General features: G+C 43.0%; 1 protein-coding gene across 1 annotated transcript in view; it reads right to left on the reverse strand.

Moving 5' to 3' along the window:
- Positions 1-8,854: 8,854 nt before the first annotated feature.
- HGD (homogentisate 1,2-dioxygenase) overlaps positions 8,855-25,650 on the reverse strand; it is a 46,488-nt gene continuing 29,692 nt past the window's right edge. Inside the window, exons 9-14 of the mRNA XM_081235118.1 lie at positions 24,767-24,866; positions 22,557-22,681; positions 20,294-20,398; positions 17,756-17,882; positions 13,154-13,335; positions 8,855-9,742 (exon numbers count right to left, since the gene is read on the reverse strand). Coding sequence (XP_081091244.1) covers positions 9,593-9,742; positions 13,154-13,335; positions 17,756-17,882; positions 20,294-20,398; positions 22,557-22,681; positions 24,767-24,866 — 789 coding nt within the window. The 3' untranslated portion in view covers positions 8,855-9,592. The remainder of the gene's footprint in view (positions 9,743-13,153; positions 13,336-17,755; positions 17,883-20,293; positions 20,399-22,556; positions 22,682-24,766; positions 24,867-25,650) is intronic.

A 25,650-nucleotide genomic window follows, 5' to 3' on the forward strand; every position in this document is an offset into this window, starting at 1 on the left:
GGAGTAACCTTATTGAATTTGCACTACTGGAAGATCCTTCTGGATCCTGGAGGAACATCTTGGGGTAGGAGAGGCTGGAGGATGACTAGTAACAAGGCTGTTGTAAGACTTCAGGCCAGAAATTATTTTCAGTTTTTGAGACAGCTCTCAGTGCAGAACAAAGCAGCCCCTGCCGATCCCAGGATGACTCATGAAGATGTGAACTTGTCGAAAGCTTTACGAAAGTCTAAATATATTATCTCTATTAGTTCCCCCTTAGGCACATGCATGAGGAGCCAGGCTTCTTAATAACTCCTTTTCCTTGTATGACATCCCTTCCTCTCTCTGGAACAATATTCCTTCTCTAACAGGCTGGTTTGTTTAAGTACTATGTCTTTTTACCTTTTATTATGGATCCTGCCTGGAGAAAAAGATTATTCATGCTCTGATCAAAATCCCCTGGGTCCAGTCCCTGATTTATTTTTATTTTTCTTCTTTCTCACTCCTGGCACACAGTCTTCTCATAACTTTGGGGAAGATACAGGGTATTGATTATCTCTACAGTCTTCAGGATCGTTAATGGGGGTATTTGAAGAGATTAGAGATCTGAACAAGAAACTGTCTTGATCAAATATGTGTGATTTAAAAATACGAACAGCACTTTAAAGTTAGTAAAAACATAATCCTATGAAAACATTCAAAGATTCTGAATTTTCAGAGCTTCCAGTGCCACTTTCTACCTTTGTGTGAACAAACAGAATTTTATCAAGTTTCTATTATAGGACCTATTTGTACCTATATCTATGACTGTAATACATCCAATAGTTCCCTCTCTGGCTGCCTTGTTTACTGCCATTTCTCTAGCTGAGCTAGAGATGACTCCTCCTGCTGATAACCACTGTGGCCTGAACAGTGTCATCTACCTGGAGACTCTTTATCATCCCAAGAAGGTGCAGTGAGCATCAATCTTATGGCCAAGTTTCAGGATTTATAGGATTAAAATCAAGCTGAAAGTCTGACATCTGATCTCTGAATGTCCCTGGAGATGGATGGCTGGTGAAACATCTGAGAATTCTGGAGCAAACCTGCACTAAAGTTCAAATTCATTTCCCCCATAATCACAAGGAGTATCATCTTATCAGATTAAAGTCAGTTCTTATCACCAATTCCATTTAAATCATTCATCTCTTATTTAATAATTAGGCTCTGGAAAAATATTGGGGGTGGGGGAGAGAGGCAAGTTGGCTGAGGCTGCTCCAGAAATCATTACAGGAGGGATTCAAGGACTGCAATCTGATATAAAATTGTTGTGGGTAGGAGGAAAAGGTGAGAGGGGAGTTTTCTTGAAACTACATTTGCACTTTTTTCTACTTACATTATATGTTTCACATCAATTAAAAACAAAGTTTTCTAAAGAGGGTTTTATTCTTTATGTGAGATGGAGATGGCATCAAAGAGTATTATTATTATTTTATATGGAGTGGCTTGGGTGAGGGTAGATGGAGATGGAGGGTTTCAATAACCCCGGTGTCATGTACTAGAAGCTGGATGGGCAGCTTCTCCTCCAAAATCATGCTCTGCAGGGGTGGCACAGAAGCAATTTGGTCCAATCAGGGAGTTTGGGAGGAGAGACAAGTGCAGGCCACAAGGAAAAGGAGCTGCTGTTGGTCTGCAGGTACTGGGAATGGTTAGTTTCCTGGAGCCACTGGGACAAATGAGCCTGTGTCCTACTGAATTCTAGTAGGACACTGGCCGTCAGGTCTCTTCTGTGTGTGTGTGGGTTTTTTTTTGTTTTGTTTTTTTTGAGAAAGAGCCGCTTTATTGGGAAGACAGCACTGCACGTGACCAACATACAAAGAGAGCCAGATGGGAATCCTACACATCATGCTCAAAAGGTACTCAGGATGCTGTGCTAATGAAGATCAACCGGAACATGGACTCCTAGGCAACTTCCCCAACCTCACACCTCTGAGGGGTCAGGACACTTCCAACCTTTTCCTGGAAGGCAACTGTGGTCCACTAGAGATAGAGCCCCTAAGGAGTGCCTTCTTGTTTTTCATAAAGAACATTTTCTTTAGACTTTTTGAAATCTTCATTCGTTACTTTCATTCTACATTCTCTCAAGGCCATCAGGCCAGCTTCTGTACAGATTGCCTTGATGAGAGGTCATCTTTCGCCATGATCAATTTGTCCAGGGTTACATCATCGGCTAGTATCATCCTGCTCATTTTCTGTGTTGATCAAATACTTACTGAGCCCCAGTCATTTACTAAGCACTAAGGATACTAATCTGAAGATACAGCTTCTTCTTGGAGGAACTCACAATGGAGAAAAATAATTACAGCAGTCAACGCTTATTAAGCTTTTACTTGTGTTCCCGGCACTAAGCTAAAGTAAGGGCTTTACCCACCTCCCAACATATCTTAAAAATCATCATTAAAATCATACATTAAATCTCATCATCATAAAATGTTGAGAGGTTAAATAATTTGCTCGAGTCCTCTAGCTAATAAGGGCTGAGATAGAAGTTAAATCTGGGCAGACTGACCCCAGAGGGCATATCTTTGAAAGCGATAAAGACTGATGTTGTGTGGAGCCCAATACTGAGGAAGGACACCTAATCCAGCCTGGAGGGATTAAGAGATGTTGCCTTCAAGAACAGGGACCCCCATGTGCACTTCTCTAGCACATTCACAGGTATATAGTTAGAGCTGGAAGGATCTTTAAAGATCTGCTAGTCCCACAGCTAACTCTATAGGAAAGGTTTGGATAGGAGAAACAACTTGTCCAATTCTTCAAGAACCCTGATAGAGAACTCTCATTCATTTCTGGTGGGAATGTAAAATGGTACAGTCACTTTGGCAGTTTGTCAGTATCAGTTTCCTACAAAACTAAACATACTTTTATCACGTGATCCAGCAATCATACTCCTTGGTAGTTACCAAAAGGAGTTGAAAACTTATGCCTGCACAGAAACCTGCATATGGATGTTTATAGCAGCTTAATTCATAATGACCATAACCTGGAAGCAACCAAGGGAGGGATGAAGAGACAGAGGACAGAGGATTGTTAGGACAGTGAAACTACTCTGTAGGACACCGTAAGGGTAGATACACGTTATTGTATTTGTCCAAACCCACAGAATGTACAATGCCAAGAGTGAACCCTAATGTAAACTATGGGTTTTTGGTGACACTCGTGTGTCAATGTAGATTCCTCTATTGTAAAAAATATACCACTCTGATGGGGAATATTGATAATGGGGGAGGCCATGCATGACTGAAGGCAGAGGGTATTTGGGAAATCTCTGTACCTTCCCCTCAATTTTGCCATGAACCTAAAACTGCTCTAAAAAAATAAAGTCTATTAAAAAAAAAAAAAAAAGAAAGGGACTTCTCTGGTGGCACAGTGGTTAAGAATCCACCTCCCAATGCAGGGAATGTGTGTTTGATCCCTGGTCAGGGAACTAGATCCCACATGCATGCTGCAGCTAAGAATTCACGTGCCACGACTAAGGATCATGTGAGCCACATCTGAGGAGCCTGCCGGCTGCAACTAAGGAGCCTGCCTGCCGCAACTAAGACCTGGCACAACCAAAATAAATAAATAAAAAGTTAAAATTAAAAAAAAAAGAAAGAAAGAAACCCTGCTAATTTGAGGATCAGTATTCTAGGTTTTGATTAAGTCCTACTGCTCTGATTGTCCGTGTCACCTGTTTGTGATTAGAAATGAGACTGTCGGGACAATTGAGACAACTGCCAGCCAACCTCCTTACCCTGTATAAAAAGAAGACTTGAAAAGCCATTTTGTCACCAGCAAAGCCCACTGGGGTCCTGGGAAAAATAAGATGGAATCTAGGTGATAATTTAAGGTCTAAACCTCTTCTCTTGTGCTTAGTCTAGTTTCACTTGCCCATAGGGGCCTGTGTGCAGAGGCCTTGCACCTAACACATTGGATTAGAGTTCCTGGGGCAGAACAGCTGTGCCTGACACATCAATTCAAGATGGCCACGTGCCGTGTGAAGAGATGCTGTGGCCTGAAGTGCCGTGAACAGCACAACTGCGCATGACCCTCAAGAACTCCGCTGCCCCTCCCTCCGCAGATGAGAACCCTGTAAAGCAGCCCCTCCGGTTGCCTGTCCCAGAGAGAGCACGTGCTCTAGGGCTTGAGCTCACATCTCCATTCTTTGATCAAAGAATAAAGCTTTCCTTTGCTTCTGAACTGAACTTGGTCCTGTTCTATTAGCTCCAACGACACTGGCAGAAGGACCTTTGTTGGGGACCAATCAGGGAAGGTTGGTAACAATTTTAATAAGGATGTATTTGGAGAGAAACAAGGCAGATGTTTGGAGCATTTTCTGTGTAAAGCAAGTATTAGTAGATTTATCTCTTCTTGGGACTGTGAGAGTGAAAATATTTGATTCCAAACCAACACTTCCCATGTTATTCTTGCCGAATTTCCACAAGAATGTATCCATGGCAGGCAGTAGTTGTTGCCCACCAATACTCACTCTCCTTTTTCTTCTAATAAAACGCTGATTTGTTCAGGAGGGTGGTGGAAGTCCCTTTATCTCAGGGAGGGTGGGCATGACCCCACGCCTAGGGAATGAACCTGGGATTGGTCTAAGGGTGGACGTGTGACCCAGTTCTGCACATGAGATGTAAGAGAAATCTACTGGGGAGGGCTTCCTTCCCTTAATAAAAGACATTTCCCAAGGAGAAATCTTTCTGTTCCTTCACCCTTTTGCTTTCCTCCCTTCCCCTGACCTAGAACATAGAAGTGAGATGAAGATAAGACAATATCCAAGAATAGCAGAGCAGAAAACCAGAATGAACTTGGTTCCAGGATAACTTCGTGTTATCATTGTCCTTGTCCTGACCTGCCAACCTCAGACTTCTTTTTTGAAATAAAGTCCTAGTTGTTAAGCTAATGTGAGATTTTCAGTTACAGTTGAATGCACTCAATTGATACCATGTCCTTTTATTAAGAGAAGCGGTGTTGTAAAATATACCTGTCCTTTAGATTTTAATTTTATTTATAAAATAAGGGCAGTAAATGCTCACTGATGAATGAAACTGCCCCATTTGTTAAATTTCTATTCCAGGAACTGTATAGAATTGCATACACTTGTTTTTTTATGAGGTATCACTGTTAATAGTACTGTAGTGAGTTGTGTCAAAGCTTCTGATATAATTTTAGATTTAAAAAACCTAGAGTAGGCTAATTAGAATCCAAAGGCCCACATGATTAGGCAAGATTCCTCAGGAAAAGCTCTGTAGTTAGTCATAGGTGAACTACTTATATCCAAGCCATTTTAGATTCTGTCTTAACTTTCACTTTAATTGAGCTATTAATATGCACTGTTGAAATCTTAAATTGAACTTCAATATGGCTTTCTTGTTCTAAGACCTAAAAGATGACGAAAACAAGGCAGTATGTACTTTAAATTTTCCACACTTTGGGCTTCTGTTACTTATTGCATTAGAAGAGTATATGCCTTCCTCCTCAGCTAAAGGCTAGTTATTTAGGGACAAGGACCTTGGCTTACTCATTCCAGTGTATCCTATAGTAGGTCACACAACAGCTTCTCTGAGGCAGGGACTAATAAGTATTCACTAGTCACCATAGCAACAATAAACTGTAACAATAATAATAACTAAATTTGCCTGTGCTCACTCTGTGCCAAAAGCAGTGTGGGTGCTTTCAATGCAGGCTCTCATTTAACGCCCACCAAATCCTTGTGAAATAAATCATTTCCTTCTTACAAATGAGGAAGGTGAGGTTCAGAGAGGTTAAGTCACTTGCTCAAACTCATTCAGCCATAAGCACAGTCTGGATTCCAGAGTCTGAATTCCTTATGAAGTAGGTACTATCATTATCCACATTTTACAGCTGAGGAAATAGAGGCTCAGAAAAAATTAATAACTCACTCAGGGTCACACAGCTAATAAGTGGTAGAGCCGGGATCTGAACCCAGGCAGTCTGGCTTTAGCATCTGTCCTCTTAATTATGTACGACACTGACTCACAAAAGGATGCATTTTGGACGTATTTCAGATTTGTCATGCAATTATATAAAGTTGATTATATTAAATTGAAGGCTAGCTGATTACTAAATGTAACAAAGAAGTTTAAATCTCAGCTCTCAAGCCACCACCCCCCCTTTTTTCATTTTAGTAGTAAAATATCTTTCCAGAAGGACAGAACTTCCTTCAAACCCAGAAGTGATAACTCTTTCATCAGTCTGGAAAACTACAACACAGAAACTGCACATTATTAACTTATAGTTTACATCCGGGCATTAGGTTTCTTACCTTCCCTCTCGTCCTCCCTGCACTCTCTCTGTGCCCCATCTGGGCAATAAAGCTTGTGCTTTCTGAAGGAAGGCAGTGGCCCACCCCACCACTGCCTTGTAGCCTGCTTCTCCTCCTGGGTAATTGCTCACTACACACCCCATCCCATCCCATCCCATCTCATTCCATGAAACACTGGGAACTTTTTCCACCTCCTTTCTGTAGACCCCAGGAAGCCCAGATTTGGACCAGGATCTAAGGTTGGAAACAGAGAATGTTTTGGATACTGATTTTAAGGTAGTTTCCAAAACAGTGGTCCTCAGCCTTGCCTGTGCATTGGAATTACCAGAGGAGTTTCAAAATAATTCTCACTTGGATTCCATTCCCAGTATTTCTAATTTAGTTGATCTGAGATACACGCTGGGCACTTGGAGTTTCAGAAGCTGCCAGGAGCTCCAATGTACAGCTGAAGTTGAAAACCACTGCAGGGTTTTTCAACCTCGGCACTATTGACATTCAGTACTGGAAAATTCTTTGTCCTGTGCATTGTAGAATGTTTGCCAACTTCCCTAACCTTTACCTAATAGATGCCAGTAGCACCCTCCCCAGTTGTGACAACTAAAAATGTCTCTAGACTTTGCCAGGTGTCTTGGGCGAGGGGTACAAAATCACCCTTATTGAGAACCATTGGTCTAGAGCGATTGCCAGTAGCCCAGGCTGTGAGAGAAGTCTCCCAAAAAGAAAAAAGGGAAGGGTGGCTTCTATGGCATTCTCTCGAAAATATATAAAGATGCCAAGGGTACCTGGCAGAAAACCCTCCTGTCATTGGAGGAACCTTAATCGGGGTGGCTTTTTTTAAAGAAAGATTTTTTAATTTCTAAGCCAAGAGATGGTGTATTTCTTGGGAAGCATAGTAGAGGAAGGTATCTTCGAGAATAGGGAATTAAGGAAATGATACAGATCTTTCTAGCTGATCTGAAGCACAACAGAAGGAAACTAAATCTTTTTTGAAATAGTGTGAAGAGCCTGGTCTGGGTGAAATATTGTCTCCTGCTGATGAGTTGCTGCCAGCACTGGGGAGATAAAGTACACAGGCTTGGATGCTAAATGGATGTAAACCCAGCACGTTTCCTTAGCTCTAGGAAGTCTTTGTCACCACACTGATGATAGAGTGATCCAAAATGGGTGAGAGTCTAGGTTTGTGTATAAAAGGAGGGTTAGAATGAGCTCATTACGGAAGTGCTGGAGTTTGGGAATATTCAGTGGTTGTCTTAGTTTGGGGTTATTTGAGAAAAGAGCCCAGGAAGCACCATAGGAGAGTGTGGAGGTGAGAGGGAAGAAAGCTACTAATGGATGCATTTCTAGAAGTTGCCACCATGAGCAGTGGAGCTTAATCCTTCTGAAAGTTGAGGGGAATCACAGCTGAACACAAACCTCAGAAGTATGGAGCAAGAGAGCTGGCGTATTTATCCACTATTTTCTGTTCCATTGGTTGAGGGCTGCGTCCAGGGCCATCCAATCCTCAGCATTAGCTGATTCACTTTTTTATACAGCAGAAACTAACACAACATTGTAAAGCAATTATACTCCAATAAAGATGTTAAAAAAAAATCCTCAGCACTTTTGTTCTGGTTTGGGCCTCAGTCAATGTTGTGAGTGTCCTGCCGGCAACTGGAAGCAGCTGGTCAACACAGGATGGTGATTGCTAATGGGATATAGGTGAGCCACTGGCAACCTGCTATAGGGGTCAATTTAAAAATTTTTAAGGATTAACTGCTTTACTAGTTTACAATGGTTTCGTTTTAATAAAGATTTCTTAATATATCAAGGAACATTGGGAAGGCACACCAACTACTGTCACCCTCAAAGATACCTTACTGTTTGAGATCATGAAATGCCACTGCCAGAAACCCCGCAGTTGTCCCAGCCCTGTCTGCAACTCCTCTTTCCCACAGCCCTTACATCCAGTCCACTAACAAGTTCTTTCAGGTCTACTCCAAAGCTTTCAGGGATTTATCTACTCTCTCCCTGCTGCCACCTCGTTAGTCCAGGACAATGGTGTCTTTTGCCTGGACTATTGCAATGGCCTGCTCCTGGGCTCCCCACATCCACTCTTCTTTCAGTTCCTTGAACCCACGAGGCTTTTTCTTGGAATGCTCCTTTTCCCCAGCCCAACCCAGCCCAGCCCTACTCTTCCAATGACTTGCTCCTTCCTATCCTTTAGGTCTGGCTAAATGTCACTTTTTCAATGAAGACCTTCCTCTCTAAAGAAAGATCTCCCCATCCCACCTGTCATTCCCATCTCAGTTCCTATTTGTTTTCTTCTTTGCCTGTTTCACAATTTGTAATTATACTGTTTGTATATTTTGTCTCCCTGTCTAGAATGTAAACTCTGTAAGGGCCAGGACCACCTCTATCTCCTTGACGACCTTGCAGGACTAACAGATTTAGCAAATAAAAATACAAGCATATCAGTTAAATTTGAATTTCAGATAAACTACAAATAATTTTTTAGTATAAGTATATCCAAATAATGCACAGGACATACTTATACCAAACATTAATTGTGATTTATCTGAAATTCAAATGTAACTGGGCATGTTGTATTTTATCTGGCAACCCTAGCTCCTAGGCCCTGACACAGCTGACTCTCATTACACATTGTTAAATAAAAATTTGGTAGCAGCAAAATTTGGCAACAAAGTGGGGGAAATGTGTTAAAACTACAGAACTAAAGTAATGAGAAAGGGATTCCCTGGTGGCACAGTGGTTGAGAGTCTGCCTGCCGATGCAGGGGACGTGGGTTCGTGCCCCGGTCCGGGAAGATCCCATATGCTACGGAGCGGCTGGGCCCGTAAGCCATGACCGCTGAGCCTGCGCGTCCAGAGCCTGTGCTCTGCAACGGGAGAGGCCACAACAGTGAGAGGCCCGCGTACCGCAAAAAATATATATATAGTATAAAAAATAAAGTAGTGAGAAATACTGCTTCCCATTCCTTTCTGTTCTGTTGCCTGTCTTCTCACTCCAGGAGAACCTAATCTCCTGGTCCAATCTCATGGATTTCCATTCCTGGGCACCACAGGTCTGCCTCATCAAGGCCTGATTATGACCAACTGCCACTTTCACAGAGCACCAGCAAGTATTTATTGAGTAATTAAGCTGACAGAATTTTCCAAATACATCTCTATAAATGTTTGAGTTCCTTGACGGTGAAAAAGTTCTCATTTTAACCAACCTCCTCCCCCAGTACTGCCAAAGAGCATGAGATTCTAAAGGAAATCACACAAATCTATTCTCAATTATGGTAGCAATGCTTCAGTCTCAATTAGTTCCTGCAGGGTTCCTGGAATTGGGGGTGAAGTGGCTCTTGAGAGGTTCCCAGCACTTGTAGTAGTTCTCATCCAAACAATTAGAGGTCTTCAGCCCCCACTTGGTGACGGCCATACTTAGAGAAGACTCAAACATAAATGCCTGTAGAGAATGAGGATGGGGACAAGAAAGAAGAAGTGAGGTGGATAATAAAACACATTTGATTAGTTGTCAAGAGAGACGATATGAGTAGGTAGAATCTTTGAATAATAAATCATGTGTGCTAGCACGGTGGGGAGAAAATCTCAAGCCTTGGGTTCTGGCTCTGGCCCCACTACTTATAAGTGGATAGTAGCTTGTGCAAGATCCTTAACTTCTCTGACACTCAAGTTTCATTCTGTAAAATGGAACTGGACACGTAAGCATCACATTGTCCTTGTAGCATCATGGAGCTAAATTTGCTAGATCCAAGGGCAGAGGTGGGAGAGTCCTAGGAATATTCTTCTCAGGGGCCTTTACTGTGGCTATGTCCATGTGAGGGAGAACGTACTTCCCCTTTTGCAGATGAGGAAACTAAGGTTCAGAGCTGGGAAATGACTGTCTAAGGTGATAGTAGTAAGAAATCATAGAGCTGGGATTTGAATCTTTCTTTTGCAGGACTCTGACCAAGAGATAGGCTGGGAAAAGGAAAAGAAGGAAAAGAGAGAGTGAGGAGGAGGAGATGGGAAGAAGGGAGCAGGAACGGCCGTAGCACTTTTAAAAGCCCTGTCCCAGAAGGTTCTAAATGGTGGATGTTCAGGCAGGTTCCATGTGCAACAGAAAGAATATGCAAGTGCCCTGTGCATCCTAGACATTCCAGCTTCACCTGTTGCTGATTTTCCGACTCACTATGGCTTAAAAAAAAAAAAGAAAACCCTACAATTCTTATGTGCTCATGTCGCTGGAAATTTAAAAAATATACATGGACAAAAGGAAGATAAAAATTCTCTTTGTGCCACAACTCAGAGAACCCATGTTAATGTCTGGTGTCTAATATACATTAACTTCTTTTTGCCTAAAACAATGGAGAGGGACTTCCCTGGTGGTCCAGTGGGTAAGACTCTGCACTCCCAATGCAGGGGGCCTGGGTTTGATCCCTGGTGGGGGAACTAGATCCCGTATGCATGCCACAGCTAAGAGTCTGCATGCTGCTACTAAGAAGTGCGCATGCCGCAACTAAAGATCCCACATGCTGCTATGAAGATCCCACGTGCCGCAATTAAGACCAGGAGCAGCCTAAATAAATAAATAAATAAATAAACAAAATAATAAATAAATACATATTTAAAAAATAAAACAGGGCTTCCCTTGTGGCGCAGTGGTTGAGAATCTGCCTGCTAATGCAGGGGACACGGGTTCGAGCCCTGGTCTGGGAGGATCCCACATGCCGCGGAGCAACTAGGCCTGTGAGCCACAACTACTGAGCCTGCGCATCTGGAGCTTGTGCTCCGCAACGAGAGGCCGCCACAGTGAGAGGCCCGCGCACCGCGATGAAGAGTGGCCCCCTCTCGCCACACTAGAGAAAGCCCTCGCACAGAAACGAAGATGCAATACAGCAAAAATAAATAAATTAATTAAAAAACCCCTACCCCCAACATCTTAAAAATAAATCAATAAATCAATAAAATAAAACAATGGAGTTGATTGTCTCTGCCTGACTTCCCGTGACAAGCTTGCTATGAGGACCAAATAAGATCATATGGAGGTGTTGTGCACGTTATAAAGCACTATTCAGATATAAAGGTCATTATTAAGGCCATAATTATTGTTGTCTCTTTGCTGACTACTTCTTAGGAGCCTTGCTGTCTGACTGGAGTAACAAAACTCCATCCCAGCTGAGCTATGAAGACAGTATTATAAAGTTAATTTATTGCAAAGTGGTATAAGGATAAGGCATATGGATGAGCCTGGATCCAAATTACGTGATGGGAAATGGTGAGGGAGACCCAGTTAGGTCTAGTAAAGTGTTGGACCCTCCTTTGCCAGGTAGTCTGGGCTCCCCTCCATAGGAGAGCTCCTTCTCACTAGAGCTCCAAGCCCTAGACATTCCCCAAAGTCTTGCTCCTCATAGGAAGAGCCCTGTCCTCTGCCTTCACTGTTGCAAAAGCACTGCTCCCTGGTAACACTATGCAAAGCCAAGTTGGGCACTGAAGGTTACTAAGTGGTAACTCTGGGGTAGCCTGTGAACTTCCAGGAGCTTTCAGAGGTGATAGCTTAAGATTATCAATATTTCATAGAGCTCTCGCACAGAGATGAAGGGGTTCTACAGAAACTCTGCAGAGGCCCTTGCAAGGGGAAATGGAGCCGAGGTCCAGCAGATGGGACTCGCACCCTGTCCCTGCAGATCAGCTCCATCAGCTATGGTCCTCAAGTTGGAACTGCAAGTAAACTGCGTTGGGCAGAGGGACAGATAAGCTCTCTGATTAGGTAGTTTGCAAGCTGGGCATGGAGTCAGGCAGGTCTGTGCTATCGATTTTAAAGTCAGGTGGCACTGAAGCCATTTGTTTAAAACTTTAAAGCAAATTTACATATGATTTAGCATAAAATTACTCCTTGTGGTCCATAAACTAGAATGCAAAATAAAATGAAATCAAGTGGGCTTCCCTGGTGGCGCAGTGGTTGAGAGTCCGCCTGCCGATGCAGGGGACACGGGTTCGTGCCCCGGTCCTGGAGAATCCCACATGCCGCGGAGCGGCTAGGCCCGTGAGCCATGGTCACTGAGCCTGCGCGTCTGGAGCCTGTGCTCCACAACAGGAGAGGCCACAAGAGTGAGAGGCCCGCGTACCGCAAAAAAAAAAAAAAAAAAGAAATCAAGTACCGCAGCCAACTGCAATTGTGTTCAGCCTCAGTGTTTACAGCGTGACACAGGTGGAATACAAAACAGGTTTTAAATTCCATCAGCTTCATCCCATGCCAAAGGAGAGCAAAAGAAAATGAGAAAACAGCTGAGAACTGCTGCTCACAATCTCTGACTATAGTCAGGCAAAGGTTTCATTGACCCTCTTGGGCTTGAGAAACTAGCTAAAGGTGTATCCCCTATTCCTGTGGCCCTAGAAGATTACTTCAAAAAGCAGGAGATGACTCTGAGACAGAGCATATCTACAGAGGGCTGCATACAGATAAGGGAAGACTCCTCACATAGTATTAAAAATATCCCCCTTATATTTGAACAGTGCTGTACAGTCAGCAGGGTTAAATCACAGCCACTGCTGGGTTGGATGCCCTACCTATTCTACAGATGGAGAAAATGAAGCACAGAGAAGTTAAGTGACTTACTCAAGGTCACACAGGAACCAAGAGCTAGAATTTGAACCCAGGTCTGACTCCAAGTACAATACAAACTCTTTTTACCCTACCACATCAGGAGTCTAGTATATACACTGGGGTGTGTGCATACACACATGGGAACATACACATAGACACACACTCTCCTCTCCTGACTCCTTCTTTGTGACTTTGGAAAAATAAAATATAGCCTCTCAGCAAGGTTGGGGACCCCAGAGGCCACCAGAGCCTCACATCTAACTTGCTTACCATGGTGCCATCAGCAATCCTCTCAGGTGCCAGCTTGGCTTTACTGGCCTTCTCAAAGCAGTCGGCATCAGGCCCATGGGGCGTCATTGGGCTGTGAAGGCTGCCTCCCCCTGGCAGGAACCCACCTTGCTTTGCCTCATAGTGACCTTTGATGAGTCCCATGAATTCACTCATGCAGTTCCCTGGGAAGGTTGAAACAGTATTATTTTTATTATCCCAGGCAAGGCCCGAAAACACCAAGACCTCTCAAACATTATTTCCACAGAATGTCAAGAAGATAGGAGAATCTGATAAATTTCATAGAAATAATAAAGAATATAGATAGACAGGAAAACAACTGCAAAACATTCATTAGGGTGGAATTCTTGGTAGGCAAAGCTCTACTCCGTGGCCGTGTGGATTATCAGAGGTCTTAAGTTCCACTGCCTGGATGAAATTATGTTAGATCTAAAGAAAATCCGGGCCCAGACAAGAATTGTAATAATAAGTAACATGCAAATCATAATAAAGAAGGGATGCACTCCATCATCTAGGCTTACAAGCCCCATATAAAAATTATCCTCTTTCTCAGATCTGAATCCCTTCCCAAATAGCCTCACAGTCATACAAGGTATCACCATATTTCTGGTTACCAAATTAGAAAATTGAAGTGGGGTGTGTGTGTGTGTGTGCATTGACGGAAATGTGATGTAATGGAAAGAACCCTGGACTTGGAGGCCATTAACAAATAATAATCTGTGTGAAAAAATCTTATTATCTATGAAAACAAATCCATAAATACTATATATTCTAACAAATATCTTCTATATCTGAATCTAATATCATCTTATTCTTTCATTCTCTAAAATGCTTCTTAGATTCATTCTTTTTCCATTGACATTCTCTTCATAGAATCTGAAAATCTTAATATTGGAAGGTACCCCTACTTCTACTCAAAACAGAGATATTCTGTATCTCATTCCTGACAGGTTACCTCCTGGGCTCTGCCTGATGCCTCCTGTGAATGCAAGTGCTCTACTCAACAAAGGAACCTATCATAGTACTGAAGACTCTGGGTGTTAGAAAGTGCTCCCAAGTTAAATGGAAATTTGCTTTCAGATAAGTTAAGTATACTGGTCCCAGTTGTGCCTCCAGAATCAACAAAATTTGACAAAAATCACCGTGTTTCCACTGTTTCTATCATATGTTTCTGTTAAAACAAAGCTCTTTATCTAGAGCAAGAATTAAAGAAATATAACACCTGGGTGAAAATCTACCCATCTATCCATCCATCCATCCATCCATTCATCTGTCCATTCCCTACCCTATCCATCTGCCTATCCATCCATCCAGCATATATGGACACTGTGCTAAGTACTGTGATAGAAATGAGTAAGAAACAGCCTCTTTAAAGTTCTTCATAGTCATAGTCATAGTCATAGTCTGTCCCATGAGAGTGCTGAGAGTGCAAATCTTGGACAGAGAAGAGAGATATGGCATTGGCAACCCTTGCAAAGCCAAACATTTGACATGATAAATGCTCCACTCCCTTCCTTACATGTGAATATAGCCAAGTGCCAAAATACTTGTGGAACTGCCTGAGCAGCCCTACCCATTTTGCCCAGAAAACAAAATGCTGCTGCAGGCCCCTGCAGAAAAGGTAAGACCCAGGTCATAGCTCTACTTGTTTCTCCATGAAGCAGAAATAGAGGAAAAGAAGCAACTGTAAGCATAAAGTGTCTATATTTTAAAAACAGTTCTGTTCATGACTTAAATATGCTGTCACACTCCTTGATCTAGTATGTATCCTCAGGGTCACCTTCATGGATTAATTTTGGGAAGAGAGCAAGATAGAATTCAGCTTTGATCTGAATATGAATTTAGGTAGCAATGATTTGGTGATGACATTTCTACATTATTTTCTGTATTTCAAAGGACACTGGGAAGGTAGACCTTGCCTTTTTGATTAGTGCTGAATCCAGTTGACTAAGGTGCATTAAGATGACTGGAGGCGGGCTTCCCTGGTGGCACAGTGGTTAAGGATCCAGGGTTCGAGCCCTGGTCCAGGAAGATCCCGCATGCCATGGAGCAACTAAGCCCGTGTGCCACAACTATTGAGCCTGCTCTCTAGAACCCGCGAGCCACAACTACTGAGCCCGCACGCCACAACTACTGAAGCCCGTGCACCTAGAGCCCATGGTCTGCAACAAGAGAAGCCACCACAATGAGAAGCAAGCGCACCACAAGCAAAAGTAGCCCCCGCTCACCGCAACTAGAGAAAGCCCACGTACTGCAACTAGATAAAGCCTGCGTGCAGCAACGAAGACCCAATGCAGCCAAAAATAAGTGAATAAATAAATTTATTAAAAAAAAAGATGACTGGAGGCAATATTTCTACAGAAATCATTCTCCACTTCTGTAAAGTCACATCAAAATGGCAAAGATTTTAATTACTGCTAAAGCGTTATTTTTAATATCTCTGGTAAAAATAATTTCTAACTCAGGGTTCTGGGGTTTTTCCAACTAACTCAGGGCAACCATACCTCTCTGAGATTTATCTATCCTTGGCCAAATTTATTTGAGAGTCTAAAAAAAATTAGAAGAGGCATTTCATGAGGCCATTTGTTTCAGGCTGTCTGAATTACAAACTAAAATCAAGCAGTGGATTGAGAGCTGTAGCACAGGAGCGAACCTGGGTGGGGAGACAAACCCCAGGCCAGCATTTCTCAACATGTGGTCTGTAGACCTCCTGCATCAGAATCCCCTGACTTGCTAGTTCAAAACGCAGATTCTGAGGTTCCACCTCAATACCAAGTAATTAAACTCTCTGAGAGTGGACCCAGGGGAAAGTTTTTTTTTTAAGTCATTCTAAGTGGTTTTTATATCCCCTAATACTCTTAAAGTGTGGTTCCTGGAACAGTTGCATCAGCATCACGAGGGAACTTGGTACAAATGCAAATTCTCCGGTCCTACCCTGGACGTTCTGAAGCAGAAATTCTGAGGGTGGGACCCAGGAATCTGCGTTTTAACAAGCCCTCCAGGTGACACTGAAACATGCTAAAATTTGAAAACCACTACCTCAGGCACAAAGAGCAGCCTCCATATAAGAACTATGTGAAATAGTGAAGTATCAAGGATTAGTATGTGACGTACAGGCTATAATCCAGAGCAATTCTCTTGCCTTGACAACAGGCTCTCTAGGGGACTAATTTCCAGGAGGAGAACAGTTGGGACCTGTGATGGGCTTGATATTCTTCAGAAAGGACATAGTTTGTTACATCTCTATTCACAAAGTATCTGGTGTCTTTGAAGTGTTAACCAGTTGCATCCTTTTCAGGTGATATCAACTGAGAAAGGTGATGCTGACATTTGACCATGAAGTGACCTTCGTCCATTCTGAGGGCCTTTGTTCTCCACCCTCTACAAATGCCTAAATTGCTCATTTAGTCACTGTTGTATCCTGTTAAAGTGCTGGCATCTGGGTACATAAAGAGAGGTGCCTCAGAGACAGAAAGCCCTGAGGTTAACTAAAGACAGGGGTTTGTTTTTTAGAATGTTCCAGCTGACATGCACCTCAGAGTCTTTCCAGAACTCTATGTACAAAAATGCAATCTCCAGGAAGTAGAATTGTGCGTTGACATTTAGGTTGGGTTTATAGCTAGCTACTGCACAATTAAAAATGCCAGCTTCATTAAGTACAGCCATGAGGTACCTTATTCATTCTTGACAATGCACTCACCTATTAAATAAATATTTATTACATGCATATCATGCACTGGGCACTGTGCTAGGCATATCCGTTAGTGCCCATGACTGTCTGGTCCGGCATCAGACTGCTTTCATTAAATCCTGACTCCACCACTTAACTAGCTGTGAGGCCTTGAGCAAGTTACTTAATCCTTCACAGCTCAGTTTCATCTCTGAAAAAAAAAAAAAGCAGCAGGGGTGGAGGCAGATAATGATACTACCTACCTTTCACAAGTGTTATGAGGATTGAATGGGTTAATACTTTTAAAGAAACTTAGAGCCATAGGAAATTGTCAATAAGTGTTTGCAGTAAGTAAAAACAGTATTAATAAAATGAAAAAAATCATAGATTTGGTAAGTTCTGTTCTAGACAACAACTGCTTTGCAGAAACTGCCTCCAGAATAGGATCCATCCCCTCGTGTGGACTGCAATCTGCTTTACCCCTCCAATTATTATTGGAGAAGGCACATTTTATTGGCTCTTGAACCAGACTTAGATAATGAACTTTCCAAAAACAGCAAACTAACCAACAACAGCCCACAGTTCCTCCTCCCTTTACACCTAAAATGTAAAGAAACATCTTGCTTCATCCTTTACCAGCCCTTGTGCCATTCTTCAGGGCCAGAGGAACTGGGCTCTAGGCATTACACAGTTGTTTCCTTCTCCGAGTCAACACGCCACTGCCATCCCCACACAAGTTTGTGGCGTTTAAGTAGCTAAAATTCTGGGGGAGCAACACTGGGCCTGGGGAGGCAGGCTTTGAACTCCAGCTAGGGCGGGGCGTCCAAAAACATCTCTGGCAGCGTTCCCCGTGGATAATGCTCACCACTCTGCCGTCTCTTTGGTTTTCAAATGTAACTTGGCAAAAGACTTACTGTGGTAATAAGGAGGCCTGAAGGTCTTATCAGCAACTCCCCATCGCGGTGGGAAGATGACAAAATCAGCGATGGCCACTCCGGGGCGGACAGACTTGGCAGTCAATACCGTGAAAATGGATGGGTCCTGTGAAAGAAAGGACAAGGAAAGCCTGAAGACATGAGGAAAGGGAGGTGACTGAACAATGACACATGTCACCCATGCATGAAGGGGTTTTTGAGTGAAACTGTCATTTCTGATCAAACCACAGGCCAGGCTAAGAAGTCTGGGCTTGTCGTCGAGGTGTAGTAATCATTCATCTGACTTTCCCCTCTTGCTGTGCTTGAAGCAAAATGAATTAACACCAGCTAAGGAGATTCTGAGCAGATTTTTCACCCTGCTGAGCCCTCATTTCATATAAGTACTACCCTGTGGGTTTGACGACAAGCAGTGCATGCCTCCCAACCTCAGGTCAGAGTGACCAGAGCTGGGATGTGCTGCAGGGAGCTCTTGGCGGAAGGGGTGCTCAGAGTAAGGTGGAAATAGAAATAAAATAATATCCAAGGGTTGGTATAGATGTAGGATGTGCATCTCTTTGAAGGAATCACAGAGATTCCAGATGGTATCCTCATTGCTTTCTTACCCTTGTTTGACTCTCAGGTCTAAAATGCATCACTCGTCTGGGTGGTGGTAGTGTAGGGGAAAAGGGAATAGGTGGGGGGGACAATATTATGATTTATCAAGAACTGTAGAATCCTTCGGTGGAAAGACTGAGATTCAACTTAATGGCAATCAATGATCGTGTTTGTTTTCAGATGCCACATGAGGGTCTGGGATTCAAAGATGATTGAGCACTACTCCTTGCCCTTTAGCATCATTAGTGGTGGTGGTGGGTGTGTGTGAGGGGGACTGAAGGAGTAATAAAACAAGTGCATGAATAATGAATCACAGCAAGGTGCCAAGGGCAATCTAGCTTTACAAATAGAGAGCCAAGGGGGTACAGAGTGCCTATATCTACTGAGAGGATCAGGGAAGGCTTCAAAGAGGAGGTGGCATTTGAGGTAGGACCTGAAGAATGAAAGGAGAAAGAAAGAAAAAGAGAGGGAAGGAGGGAGGGAAGGAGGAAGGAAGGAAGGAAGGAAGGAGGGAAGAAAGGAAGGAGGGAAGGAAGGAAGAAAGGAAGGAGGGAGGGAAGGAAAGAAGGAGGGAGGGAAGGAAGGAAAGAAGGTAGGAAGGGAAGGAAAGGAAGGAAAAGGCAAAAAGGCATTTTAAGCACAGAAAACAGGAAAGATCAAAATGCACAGAGATTTTGTTTAGAGGCAAGAGAGCTAAAGCCCAGAGTGCACTGGCAAAAGCGAGAGGGGCAAGAGGTGGTACTGGGAAATGAGCCCAGGGCCAGATGGCGAAGACCATCAGATACCATGCTTCAGAGCTCAGGCTTAATCCTAAACCACAGGGAGCCTGCAAAGGTTTTCTAATGCTGTGATAGAATGATCAGGTCTGAATTTTGGGAAAACAACTATAGCAGCAGTACAGAGGAGATTGGGCATGTGTAAATGCAAGTCAAAAAACACTTTATGCTGTGAAAATGAACACTTCTTCATCTGTCATGAGAAATGACCTGAAACTGTTAAAGAAAAGGTAGCGAAGCTCAAATAAAGCTCTATCAGTGTCTCAGGATCCTTTTTCTTGCTGCTTTGGGCATGATGCCTCATTTTCTTTTCCCTTTTGATTTCATTAAGTGTTGCTGCTCTTCAGAAGGGTAGTTTTGGGCCCCTAGAGGTAAGCTGAACTGGCGCAGAGTAATCTTTCTGTCTCTGGTTCTCTGGTTTCTGCTCTAATTACTCCTCCAGCTTGTGGGTTAAGTTAATCTATTATGCAAAGTGAACTTTCCCCCAGGATCTCAGAAGTAGCACTTTATCAAGAATGTGGGGCCTTGGGGGCCTGCACTGTAGGCTGGGGATCTATTTGTGGTCCCCTGATTGACTGAAAAATATGACTGAGTTCATAATCTAGAATTTCTTTGGTTTAAATTCAAGCACTGAACATTATGAGTAACTTTAGAAGAGGGCTGTCTGTTCCATCATGGCTAAAAAGAGCCGGGAGTGGAGGCACTGGAGTGGGCAGCCAGAGCAAGCAGACTCTTGGTATTTATGAGCAGGACAGAGAACTTTCCAAATCCAGAAATGTTCCTTCCTCACCGCTCCATCACTAACATTAGCACTGGTTTTCTTTTGGGGATATATTTTCCAGGAAGAAACCAAGTTTTTAGCCATGTAGGAGAGTTCCTGTGAATACTCTGTAGAGAACCGAGCTGTATTGCAGGGTGAGTGCTGAGTGTCTAGCCTGGATCGCCCTCTAGCTATGTTATTTACCCCTTCACTGAAGCCTTGCAGCAGATGATTCAAATTCTCGTCAGCACAGTGACAAATGACTAAATCTCGGGCTTCCAAGGGTGACACTGGTAGTGTTAAATCTGTGAATGTCAGGGGTCTACTGTGGACCCCTCCCACCTATGGGTGTCCTCTCCCCGCGGCCCCTCCGTGGGCCAGACTTACTGCGTGGTCAAAGGCCACTGAGTTGATGACCATGAAGTTCTCCAAGTTGTACTTGTAAGGTGTATAATTCCCATGCCAGGCCACAACATTGAACGGGGAGACATCCTGATTAACAACAACAACAAAAAAGGCAGGAAAGGGTGATTTTAGCATGTAATGCTTTTGTAGCTATGATTCCTCGGTTTGTACTTGGCATTACTGTCTCTCTTTTGATTTGATTCTGTTCTCATCATTTAATAATACCATCTTTGGGAAAAATATCACCCTGAATCATCTTGTGGTTGCTTCACATTCTCTCAAACTGTCCTCACTATGCCGCTAACCCTAGTCTTCCAGTTCATAAGCTGCAGCTGCTTCTGATCACATGTGCAGCACAAGCACAGCACATGCTCCAAGCAGTGCCTTTTCAACAATTTTAACACAATTGTGAGAACCTGTGGATGCCAGCAATTCTTTGACAATCTGGGCCACCGTCTGGGTTTCCCAGTGCTGAGGGCAGGCACTTGGCTGTGACTGCTCTCCAGCTAACTGCTGCCCAGAGGAGATTCTGGTATATTCAGTGCCTGGGTTGGTGAGTGCAGGAAGGCTAGAAGGTCTCTAAGAGTTCCAGCCCCAGGGACTTGAGATTTCAGAGCAATCCTAAGGTGATGCTTCTTGGGTCTGCCCTGGGGTGAGAAAGGATCAGTGTTCTGTTATAGGACGGTAGTTAGGCTAGGGAGTCCAGGTGATACAGTCCATGTAGGTCAGCCTCCCAGGGCACAGATCATGGCAGAGATGGGAGAATGGATCAGTGGGGGCTCACACAGAGAATAACCCGCACAGAGTCCATTTGGAAAGTGGAAACCCATGGAGCTGCTGGCTACCTCTAGAATGGTGATCCTCTATCAAATCTATGTCAAATATAATACAGGGAATAGTCATTTAAAAATGAATGTGAATGGCACAGTTTCGTTCCTTTTTATGGCTGAGTAGTATTCCATTGTATATATGTACCACATCTTCTTTATTGCCATTTGCAGAGATGTGGATGGACCTAGAGACTATCATACAGAGTGAAGTAAGTCAGAAAGAGGAAAAAAATCATATATTAACACATATATGTGGAATTTAGAACAATGGTACAGATGAACCTATTTGCAAAGCAGAAATAGAGACACAGTGTAGAGAACAAACATATGGACACCAAGGGATGGGGGGTGGGATGGACTGGGAGATTGGGATTGACGTATGTACACTACTATGTACAAAGTAGATGGCTGGTGAGTGCCTACTGTATAGCACAGGAAAAAAAAAAGAATGTGATTTCCATACTGCATCCCCAGAGGTCATCATTTTTGCCAGGCTGGAGTAGTAGCTCAGCACCTACATTTTAAACAAACTTTCCTGAGAATTTCTGATGCAAGTGGTCTCTGAACCACATTTTAGGAAATCCTGATCCAGAGAATATGAGGGTGACTATGTGTCAATGAGTGTGACAATGAACCCTCATGAGTTAATTTTAAACGCCAAACTAGTTGATCTCTGCTGGTTAGCATACCTTCTAGATGCTGTCCAAAGAAAATAACATGCCTTAGCAAAATATAAGCAATAAGTTAAATGGGCAAAAATAAAGCAAGTGAATAATGGTAAACAGAAGAGATCTTTGGATTATTTTTACTGTATGGTTACTTTATTCTACTATATTATATATCCAGTATATGAAGTAATATTGTATTATATTATAGATTATATATTGTTATTTTTATGATTATCTATGCCTTTGCTTATCTCCTGAGTTTACCAGGCTGGTGCTATAAACGAAGTCAAACTAACTGAGTTCTGCTTGTTTTCTATCAATTGTTGCTTGTATTTGAAAATATGGTGACCATTGTTGAATATAAGTCTTAGATGAACTGCTATTAACTCATTTCCCTTTTCAGAACATATTGCCCCGCCTGTATATTATGTTTCCCCCACCATTTATAGAGACCTAGATATTGCGGGTTTTTTATTGCTTGATAAATAGAAAGAGCATGCCCTTTGGAGTCAGAAAGATATGGGTTTGAATGCTGATTCTGTCATTTACTGTGACATTTGGTAAGTTATCACCACCTGGCCTAGTTTTCATGACTACAAATAAGGCAAGTAGCACCTTATTTGTAGTATCTTAGTGATGTGGTAAAGATGAAATAATATATGTAAATACTTAATACTAGCCTTGGCAATCAGAAGGTGCTTAATAACTATTCATTCCTTCCCCTGCCTACAAACCCGCTTACTTTACCTGTTTGGCAGCAAACATCTTGCCCTGGTATTTATTAATCACAGTGTAACCACCTGGCACTTGGTGATCTTCATACCAGGCAACAGGTATCAAGAAATCACGAGGATTGGCCAAGCCATTGGCTCCTAGAACATAATGACCCAAAAGTCTTTTAGACACTTCTGAAATCACATAAGAAAGATGCCCACTGTTGCACAAAGAGAAAGGGCTTTCTTCCACGTCAAAAGCTACTCCACAATTTGCTTTCATTGTTCAAAGGCTCATTGGAATCCCAGTCTGGTGAGTTTTAAGGAGGACCCAAGGAATTTGGTCAGAAAAAAATCATGAAAATATCATCATCATCATCACCAGCATTATGTCCTAAAGTTGTAGAGTGAATATGGTTTATAAACATTTTACATGCATTATCTCATCACTACAGGGGAGGGAGGGGGGAGAGGGAGGGACTAGAAAAGAGGAAAGGGAAGATATGCTGGAATACTAGATCTTTTTTTCCAAGAAAACTCTGATGACTCTAGAACTCATCTACAGTCCTTGAGAAAGAAAAGGTTACATACTGTAGCCCCAGGCATGCCTCTGCTCCTCAGACAGAACTCAGAATCAACCCAAGCCTGAAAAACTGCTCTGCAGCCTGACAAGCTGTCTGCCACTGAGGGAGACAGTATTTGGGACTTGCCTGCTTACCTTTGCTTTGTGAGTGTTCCCTCCAGAGAGAAAAAAATAAATCAAAAGACCAAAAATGAAAAACGTAAGTGCAAAAACATAATTTAACTCTGAGAGGAGAGACCTGGGGAGTGATTTATCATTTCCAGCTCCTGGGGTTCAAAAAAAAAAATGTCCCCAGCTGGTTAGTAAATTATATATATTTTCCGGAGGGTACATGTTCCATGGAACCCAGAGGCTCTGCTGGCTCTGGAGCAGCAGGAAGCCAGAGCAAAGTGGGAAGAGCGGGTGGAGAGCAGGATAACAGATGGCCCACCATGGCTCCGCTGCCTCTCTGCTGCCTCTCACCTTCCTCTGACTATTTAGATCCCCCAGGGGAGTGACCAGAAGGCACATGCTGGCCTGTCCCTGGTTTGCTCTAAAAAAAATCTGTTGACAAGGAAAGGGAAGAGCTGGGGGCTGTGGCCACCACCTTCAGCAAACATGCCAAAGATGGAACCAAGGGCCAATTTTCCCAACCACTCCTTTCACTCCCAGGGATGTTTTGAGAACAACCCCTCCTACCACCTTCACTTCTCTCCTGCTCTCCTGTCTCCAGCTTGCCAGAAGAATTGGGGGTGGGGGACCTTGTTTCACTTTTGAAAGTTTTAATCTGCCTCGTGGAGGCTGTGGTTTCTAGCTCCTTCACAGTACTGAGTGAGGTATGCTTTTTGACTCTCAAGTGTGTAGATTTTTTGGAGGATGCTCAGTAGGAATGTGAGGTTCATAGATAGACTGTATGTCTTTCAGTCCGTTTCCCCTTTCCATAGCCACATAGCCCCTACCATTGTTATGGCTTTTCCCATTTTATTGTCTACATACAAGCCACCCATTTAAGAACATAATCTTCCTTCTATCTACAAAACCCATTCCCACTTGTACACTTTTTCTTAAGCTCATCTCTTTCCTCTTTATTTTCCCTCAACTTTCCATCAAGGATTAGTCAAATCTTATCTTTACTATGAAGCTGTTACTGGAGACTTGGCCTACAGTAACCCAGACTTCTACATCCTCTAGGGTATACTCTATAACCTGAAATCTAGTACATATTGTTTTGCTCTCCAATGGTCTGTATACTATTCTAGAGAGAGATTTACCATGGGTTGGCTTGGATCATTTTCTGTTATGCGTGTATGTGATGGGAAGAAGCTTTTTCTATCCTTAATGTGGTTCCTGTCATTACGCTCAGCACAACATGGGAGCCAAGACAAGCTGATGGACTGGTGCACTGACCAGCTAATTAATGAAGCTGTCATCTCATCAGATGGGTCAGCTATGCCACCTGGAGCCCCTGAACTTAGAAGTCTGAGATAAGGAGTCTGCGATTGCTCAGGGAGCTCTAGTATGTTCTGAAATTCCCAACTACACTTGGTCTAGGGAAGAAGTTGTCTAGAGAGGAAAGTTGAAGTTTGAGTGAGATAAAGAGGGGAGATGGATGTTTAACTTTCATGCAATTATCTGTGTCTTATATTTCAAGTCAGGCTTAGAAGCTTGCATTGAAGATTTACCAATCGGTCCCAGGTCAGGCAACTCAAAGTGGACGCCGTAGACCTCCAGGATGTAGCCCCTGGTCTCCTCGAAGACATCTATGCTGAATCGCATTCCTCTCTGGAACACAAGTAAACACTGGTGTGCTCTCCCAAATTATACCTGTAGTTATAAAGAAGCTGCCCAAGAGCCATAGTCAGCCTCACTTGCACAAGTAATTTTCTGTAGCCTGTTGAACTATGTTGGAGAGGTGACTAGCTCAAAGAGGAGGTAGAAAGAAAAATTTAACTTCTAATCATATCTGTGACCCAAACCAATTCTAGGGTACTTTCTCACTGGGTTCATAGATAACAGTGCCCTGATTTAGCCAAATTTTAAAGAAATCCATCTTCACTGCTTTCCACCCCCACCAGGGCCTTATCCAGAGTGTGTATAAATATTTAGGAAAGTGAATTGACAATGTTCTTTGCTTTGTGATTGTGTGCTATTTTAAAACAAAGTAGGGGGCTTCCCTGGTGGTGCAGTGGTTAAGAATCCACCTGCCAATGCAGGGGACATGGGTTTGAGCCCTGGTCTGGGAAGATCCCACAGGCTGCAGAGCAACTAAGCCTTATGCGCCACAACTACTGAGCCTGCGCTCTAGAGCCCATGAGCCACAACTACTGAGCCTGTGTGCCACAACTACTGAAGCCCGTGTGCCTAGACCTGTCCTCCGCAACAAGAGAAGCCACCGCAATGAGAAGTCCGCGCACCGCAATGAAGAGTAACTCCCACTCGTCACAACTAGAGAAAGCCCGCACGCAGCAACGAAGACCCAACACAGCCAAACTAACTAGCTAACTAAGTAACTAACTAAACTAACTAACTAAATAAATAAATAAAATAAATTTGAAAAGAAATAAAA

Source organism: Mesoplodon bidens (assembly GCF_964165515.1).
Source record: "Mesoplodon bidens genome assembly, chromosome: 5".
In the NCBI taxonomy this organism is placed as follows: domain Eukaryota; kingdom Metazoa; phylum Chordata; class Mammalia; order Artiodactyla; family Ziphiidae; genus Mesoplodon; species Mesoplodon bidens.